Here is an 8,058-nt window from a genome sequence, read left to right on the forward strand (position 1 = left end):
GAAGGACCTTGCTGAGCAGGGGCGCTAGTTACTTTCGCAAGAATATTTTGTTTATCCTTTTCAAAGAGTTTCTTACTGAAAACTGAAGCGAAATATTTCCAGTCTGCCCGAGATATTTACAGATTTTACTTAATGGAAGGTTCCATGAGAGATCCCATTATTTTTCCTGAAGCACTGGGCTGCTATTTGCACTTTTAAAATTATTATTGTTATTACAATATTTTTCAGAAGTCCCAGGCAGAACTAGCCCAAAAATAATTGGAAAAAACATCTATGGCAAAATATAAAGTAGAAATTACGTAGATAGGAAGACAACTGCTGTCCTGTCATTTACGAAGAAAACCGTGATCTATTTTCACTTGCTGTTTAGCATTCAGGGGCCTGATCTAACAACCAGTAGAGTTTGTGGAAACTCCTCTGCTTTCAGTAGGAGCTTGACGAGGCTGTAAAGGCATCTATCATTAGGGAAAACACTTGAGGACTGAGGTATCTTCTATCAAATAACTTTTTCTCACAATATGAAATTAAGTGGTAAGAGTCGCTACTCATTCTGCAGTTCAGTTACAAGCCATCTAAAACCTGAAGTACTGAACAGGCTCTGATTTGCTGATGGCACTCTGCAAGTTCTATCTTTTGAGTAAGAACAGAAGGTTAAATATAATGCCGACCTATGCCCGATGCTAGTGACAAAGCCCTTTGTCTGGCTTTTCCCAAGAGACACGCTTACGTAGCTGTTCCTCAGGGATAAGACGTAATCTTTCAGGGTTGCTTGTCACAAATTTGTCCTCGTGTCGTACATTCACCCCTTTTAGCAGAATGCGATTAAGGGTGTGCAGAGCAGGTCCTACAGACAAATGGTGTGATCCCTGCTACATGAGGGGTGTCCCATTTTGTCAGGACAGATGTGATTTTCATTTTCCTCCGTTATTTGCCTGCGCCCATAATCTGCTGCTCCTGCATTCTGCGGCCGCGTCTCCCGTCTGAGGGTGAAGACAGGGATATCCATCTTGAAGAGTGATGGTCCGGCCGTTGCCAGTGCTTCCCTCTCCAAGTTGCTGTGTCCATATTAAATAGAGGCCCCCATTTATAAAGCTTGCACAAAGGTTGCATGTGCATGTGGAATATGTAGCTGATTTAACAACAAACCATCTCTGGACAGGAGTCAGAGTCTTGTAGCGCCTGCGAGTCAGCACTTAGGCACATTGTAGAGCCTCAGGTCGCATCCTTAAATTGTTTATTTTATTGTACTGCCTTCATAACTGTAGTGCCTAGAAGAACTTTAAACTCACAGATACTTTAATCTTCAGATTAAAAATCACAAGGGAGTATCTTTTTCTGGATAGACTCTAAGCATACCAATAACTCTTGCCTAGAACCTGTTTGGCACAGTCTGGCTGCTGGCCGGAGCTCTGTGCTGTCCTCACTGCGCAGATGAACGTTGTGCCCTTGGGACGCGAGGGGACAAGAAGCTTTGTCACCCACTGACATTTTCCCCTCTCCTGTGTAACTTCTGTTGAAGCCAGAGTTTGAACTAAAGGCTGGTTTTCTGGCAGTGAAGCGCTTTCTGTGAGCATACCAAGTGGATCTGAGTGAAATAAAGGAGAGGTGACGGAAGAGAGAAGATGAGGACCAGAAAATGCTGCTTCTGCTGCAAAGCTTTTCTGTGATTACTACCAGAGTATTTTACAAGCTAATTCAAAACGGTGGCACAGGTGCCTCAGTGCACGTCATTTCAGGTGCATCCTTATGCTCCTGTTGTTACAGCCCGTGTTGGCACTGTGGCCAGGCTGCAGCTGCTGCGATGAGCTGCTCTGTCCCTCTCCGGGAGGGAGAAGTGCCTGTGGTGAGACTGGGGAAGAGCAGAAGGCACCTGAGTTCTGCCTTTCGTAGGGGACTCTTGATGGGTTTACTTTCTACTGAAGTATTTCCGAAGTATTCCATTTTATTTTTGCATTTGTTACGGGTCCCTCCTTAATACCTTAGGGAAATGACCCAAAGGGCCTGCAATGGAATGAAATCCATTGACAATTCAGGGCTGAGAAAGCCTGAGGGTCACATAGCAGCGTAGGAGAGTCTGGTTTAGGGACAAGCAGGAGGCACGTGCCTTTGTCAGCCTTCCCTAACAGTCTGATTTCCCACTGGGTATCAAGGTAGTCAAAAAATACACTGAAAAAGAATGCCCACAGCACACATGGCATCAGTTACTCTTTATTTAGCTCTGTTTGTCAGTCACACTCAGTAGCTTTTCCAACATAATGAGAAGTCTGGTAATTTTGGCACTCTGGGGCATTTTCTTTCTTTTAGCGTGGAAGGAACGGAGTTGGGGCCTTTTGTGGTAGGTGCACAGATGTCGTGCTGTCATTTAAAAGTAATACTTCACTCAAACAAAATGTCTTGGTAAGAATCCATGTTTGCTTTTGTTTTGAGGTGAAGGAAGCTTCGCGTGAACCACAGATGGTGTTTACAGCTCGTCATGCAGCTATCACTTTCCAGACAGATGGAGAAACATGGCGAGAACAGAAAGAGAAAAAGGCAGCTCTGATGGTTGGCATCTTAATTGGTGTTTTTGTACTGTGCTGGATCCCTTTCTTCATCACAGAATTAATAAGTCCCCTCTGTTCCTGCAACATCCCACCCGTCTGGAAAAGCATCTTTCTTTGGCTTGGCTACTCCAATTCTTTTTTTAATCCTCTCATTTATACAGCATTTAACAAAAATTACAACAATGCCTTCAGGAACCTTTTTGTAAAGCAGAGATAAAAGGGGACACAGAGGAGAAAATGATCCCTTTATTGCATAATACTGAGATTTCTTGAGAGAAACATGCCTGTGATATGTACAGTTTTCACGCACAAGAGCTACTTGAGGGGATTTAGGGACAAGGAAAAAGAAAATGGAAGATGTTTGGATATAAACCTGCTGAAAGTTTACAGCTCCCCCTTGGAAATACGTCTGTGCTGCTGCAGGGTCTGGCACAGAAGATGGAAGGGGTGAATACCTCCCGTCTGCTCTTTGGTCCAGCACATGTCGAGGTCTGCAGGCGACACTGCATGTGTCTGATACCGTGACTGTCAAAGCTGGCTGGGCTGATCTCATCTACCCAGCTACAGGTGCCGTTCTGTAGCTCTCATCATGAGCAAAGACACCAGTGGGAACTGCTAACTGAGCAGTACTGAAATGTTTGTGATATGGGCAGGCTGCTGGCTTCATGTTCAGGATTTATTTGAAAGGAAATAAACACGCTGCATTCAATCAGTTGTTGAATTGATGTGAAATTAAAATGGACGACCAAGCAGCTCAAAACCATGTCCTAGTATGACTGAAGGGCTGTGTGTTCTCTAGCAAGCAGCAGTCTTTGATGGGAAGTCTTGGTGAAATACAGGTCAGTTGTGTTCCCATGTCCCCACTTTCATTTTCAGTGAGATTTTAGAGCCAAGTGTAAAATTATTCAGAGCTACAGAGAATGTAGTAAGTGTAGTAAGCTCACCACGCTTGCACAGGAGGAGAATCGAGCGTGGAGTTTTCACCTGTGTTGTACTCTCTCATTCTGCAGGGCTCAGGATCTCCCTGTTTTCTGAAACCCAGGTGAGCTCAAGACAGACACCTGGTACCTCCAAGTGCAGGGGGACTGTATGCAGTATTACTTCATGCTACCCTAAAACTAAGCGTGCATTTGTGTTACGAACACCAAACATGCTGTATTCAATCACCAGGGTTGCTGGCAGCTTGTGATGTGTAACTGCACTGCGCCGTTTGGGCTCCTTGCATTGCAAATGTTGTGCTCATCACTCGACCTGAGTGAAGTCCACAATTTGTCAGCTTGCATCAACTTTCTGCTACTGTAAGAAAGGTATTGATCCCATCAAGTCTAAGTGACTCCGAAAACTCCAGAGTGACTCAAACCGAAGCCTTAAATTGTTTATCCAAGATCTAACACCTTTGTCCCAACAATATATACATAAATAAATTAAAAGATAAGTATTTCCATGCATACTGCCCAGACTTTGTCTCTGTATTTGTTCCTCTAGTGGGTTCAGTTTCCTCCATTGCCTGAGGGGGGATGCTGATGGTATCTCTCAGTATTTCTAGTGCAGCAGCTTTTTACTGGCACAGCACCCTCTCCCATCTCCTGAAGTTGCTCTAGGTACTGTGAGGGCAAAGTATCATAGCCCTGATGGGGCTGGGCAACATCACAACTCCTTGTAGAGCTGAGGTTTAACCTTTTACGCTGCCTTTCTCTGCCAGTTTTGTGTTTGCTGCTGCTTAAGCAAACCCTTTGATTCAAAGCGCACCCTCAGGCAACCACCACAAAACTGCACAGAATGACTAAAAGTCCTGAATTTCAGCTCCAGCAATATGCACCACGGGCATCATGAGCTCACTGCAGTGCATGGCACTCAGCCTCTTCTCTGACAATTACCAAGCTAACGGGCACCGCATCGACGCGAGTGCTGACCGCGTGGCTCCTACCGAAATCTTGCTGTCCTGGTGGTCTCCATCAGTGTGCAGTGAGATCAGGCGCTGCTGTGCATCACACCCTGCAGCACTGACCTTCCAGTGGGACCTGCAGCCAGCCACCTGTGTATCTCACATATATCTGGTAGGGGATGCTTCTCCTCTCCATTTCAATGGGAATTAAGAAATTTTAATAACGTCAAATTTCAGAAAGTTGTTAGATAGTGGCTCAGACTTTTAAATGCCAACTGAAATAACTTTCCCTTGTGATTCTCAATTTGCCTGCATACGGAACAGCTACAGTTCAAACTAATGTTTGGAGGCTTAAACTGGAAGGAAGACACATATGCAACAGTCTAACACTAAAACCTGCAGGCCTTATTCAGAACCATTGATGAATTTTTCAAGTGAATTGAATTTTTCATCTAAGATGCTCTAAAAACCTTAAAATCCAAACAGATGATGTGGAAGAAAAAAAAATGAAGAGGTCATCTTACACTGGTTGTTGAGGATACAAATCTCCTGCGTATGGCTACTCCTGAAGTTTCCAATAGTCATGCTTTGGCCAGATTTTAGTATTCATACCCCATCTGCCTGGTAAGAGCAGCAGTTACTGGCACACCAATTAACAGCCTCCCTGCTGTGATGAAGTTCAGGACATCACAGCCTGTGCTGCAGCAGGGACAGCGAGAGCTCTGTTTTTCCTGTCTGTGCCAGCTGACCGGGGGACCACGGACTCCAGATCTGGAGCGACACAAATTTTCAGGTAGGTTTTACTATGGCTTGACATCTGGGGCTTGAGGAAACACCGTACAGCCAGAAGAGAACTGCGCAGTGCAGCGTGGCCGTACGCTGCGCTGGAATTACTGCAAATCCTGAAGATGCAGCGGGGCTGTCTTCAGCGGGCTTGAGAACTGGGAGCAGGGCCACTGATGTAGCGTACAAGGTAGCTCTCCACCTCCCCAGAGATGAATTTAGCTTCCTTAGGAGGTGAATCTGAGGCTCTGTAATTTTTCGATGAGAAGTTCTCAAATTAACTAGTTTAGACCTCTGCCTACCCAAGCATCTGTGGCAGCAGGGAGTTGTTACAGAACGACAGCCTTCACAGAATCACAGAATCACAGAACGTTAGGGATTGGAAGGGACCTCAAAAGCTCATCCAGTCCAATCCCCCTGCCGGAGCAGGAACACCCAGATGAGGTTGCACAGGAAGGTGTCCAGGCGGGTTTTGAATGTCTCCAGAGAAGGAGACTCCACAACCTCTCTGGGCAAGGCTGCTCCAGTGCTCTGTCACCGTCACTGAGAAGAAGTTTCTTCTCAAATTTAAATTTCTTCCAGGGAAAGCAGCCTGGCTTCACGCTCGCCCAGCGGCAACGAGAAACGAGCAGAGCTTTCATTTCACTACAGCGGAGTACTAAAAAACTCCCAACAAAATCGGCTTCCCACACTGGCTCTGTGCATGCCTGCATTTAGAAGAGCAGTGGCACATATTCAGGATTTAAAATCCTGTATTTTAATCACATGGAATCTGAGCTTAGTGCTGGGGGAAAGAAATGTGTTCCCTGGGGTTATGGCCTGAGCTGCTGGGTGCTGCTCCTCACTTAAAAGCAGAAAAGGCCTTACCCTCCCCTGGCCTGCACAGCAAGTGCAGCTCATGGATTTGTGTGTGAAGCGCGGTAACTTGGTGTGCTGGGAGCATAACTGTTGGATAGTCATCAACCTTGACTAAAAAAAGGGGGAACTGTGGATAATTTTCTACCTCCCTTGGTATGTTATTTCTGTGATTAATTACTCTCATTATTAAAACTTGCAGCTTTATTTTAATTGAAAAAAGAGTAAAATCCTTTTTCTGCACTTCAAGCAGTGGAGTTTAGCTCTTACATTATTGCTGTTATCCTTGGCTTCAAAACAGACAAAAGTATGGAGGACGCTACGCCCTCGTGAACTAAGATAAATGATACAGTATCTTGAATATCCAAATAGAAAAAGTAAATAAATCGGCTCTTCTAAAGAAACATCATTTGGCAGTGGTTAGCCATACGGTCATTTATTTCCCCAGGCAGAGGTTGCTGGTTTGGAGGGCAGCAGTCACCTCTGCCTGTACACTGTGGACCACTGGTTGTGTTTCCTGACACTGAATTTGCTCCTAGAAAACTCACTGGGCATTATTGCTCAGCAGAACAGCATTGCTGTATCCTGCAGAAGGTGCTGAGACCCTGCAGCTATTTTGAAATTAGGGCCTGTCCAGATTGTGAGCAACCAAAGAGCTTTGGAAGATGCAAGTGAACGGAAAATGCTAGTGACTTCCTATGCTCCTCCTCGGTCCACAAAACCCACATCCATGCTCCAGCTTCCACATTTAAAGCTCTTCAGTAATTGATTATTGTACCTAGAGCTCCTGATCTTTCAACCATGCTTCAGTCTCCGCTTCTGAATAGCTGTTCCACATGAGGACTCCCAAGCCTTTCCTATATGGAGACCTCATGCAAAAAGAGGTGTTTTAGCCCCAAGAATAGACATCGACAGGCCCCTGCGAGCAGTACCTCACAAGCTGCTCTGTACCAGTCACCAAGAAGCCAGGTAGGAGCAGCAGCTGATTATGGGAATGTGCTGCTGGGTGTGAAGCAGCCACCAACCCTGCCTGAAGTGTTGGTGCAGAGGCACCACAGCCCCTGCCTGGAGCTCCATTTGGCACAGGCTGCAGCAGACACTGCATGGATAAACAGGCTTGTGTTCATAATTTTTTTAGATAAAAGACTATCCTAAGAGTATGTCATCCACCACCCAAACAAGCAAGATCTGTGCCCTACTTACATGCCTAATATAGCAAAGCTGGTGCTGAGGTGGGTGTAGCAGCAAAGCACGTGTCTCCCTCTGCCTGGTTTGCTGAGTACCAGCACCTGTACAATGTGGGACTTGAAGGAAGTAATACCCTTTCTCTCCTGCAAGTAATTTTATGTTCCTGGAGATACTTCAGCAAAGTTTGGCTATGTCCCATATGGCTGGGTATACCTGTGCTATAGTGTGAAGTGTGCAGCGTGCTACTTTGTCACACAGTGAAATGCTTTTGCATGTCATAGCATTGTTTGGTTCAGGAGACTACACGCTAAGGTCACACTTCAATAATCAGACTTTTTCATGAAATAAAGAGGAAGAAAGGAAGAAACCTTTAAGAAAATATTGGTCATGTTTTAATTCACCTTTCAAGATTTTATTTTATTCAAATCCATAGTGACTTTGTGCAGTACTGCATTCATTCTAGTATATGGTAACAAAAAGATCATCTGGATTTTGTCACGCTTGGATTAGGAGGTGTATGTAACTGATTTCACTCTCAAAAGGTATTTGACAAGTGCACTTGTGGAACTGCAGTTGAAGCAAGTTGTCATGGTCTGAAAGAACTGTATGCCTTACGTTCAAAGAGCGGCTCAGCTTCTGAAACAAAGATCAGACTTTACTGAAGTTCATTCATCAGCATATCAAAATAATTAAGTTTACTGAAAGGCAAATTAAGGCTCTAAGCAGGCTCTATCAAATAAAAAAAAGTAAAGTTTTGCTATTTGTAAATGTTACTTTACAAGCCTGGTAACACCAAATGAATTC

The 8,058-nt window shown here is 44.8% G+C and overlaps 1 protein-coding gene across 1 annotated transcript in view; it reads left to right on the top strand.

The window, feature by feature from the left end:
• The window catches only part of LOC104538262 (5-hydroxytryptamine receptor 5A-like), a gene marked incomplete at its 5' end in the record, with an annotated part of 8,365 nt that extends 5,605 nt beyond the window's left edge, over positions 1–2,760 (top strand). Inside the window, one exon of the mRNA XM_010181404.1 lies at positions 2,428–2,760. Coding sequence (XP_010179706.1) covers positions 2,428–2,760 — 333 coding nt within the window. The remainder of the gene's footprint in view (positions 1–2,427) is intronic.
• Between the last annotated feature and the right edge of the window lie 5,298 nt (positions 2,761–8,058).

The sequence above is a fragment of the Mesitornis unicolor genome, unplaced genomic scaffold (assembly GCF_000695765.1).
Source record: "Mesitornis unicolor isolate BGI_N332 unplaced genomic scaffold, ASM69576v1 scaffold15593, whole genome shotgun sequence".
NCBI classification, from domain to species: domain Eukaryota; kingdom Metazoa; phylum Chordata; class Aves; order Mesitornithiformes; family Mesitornithidae; genus Mesitornis; species Mesitornis unicolor.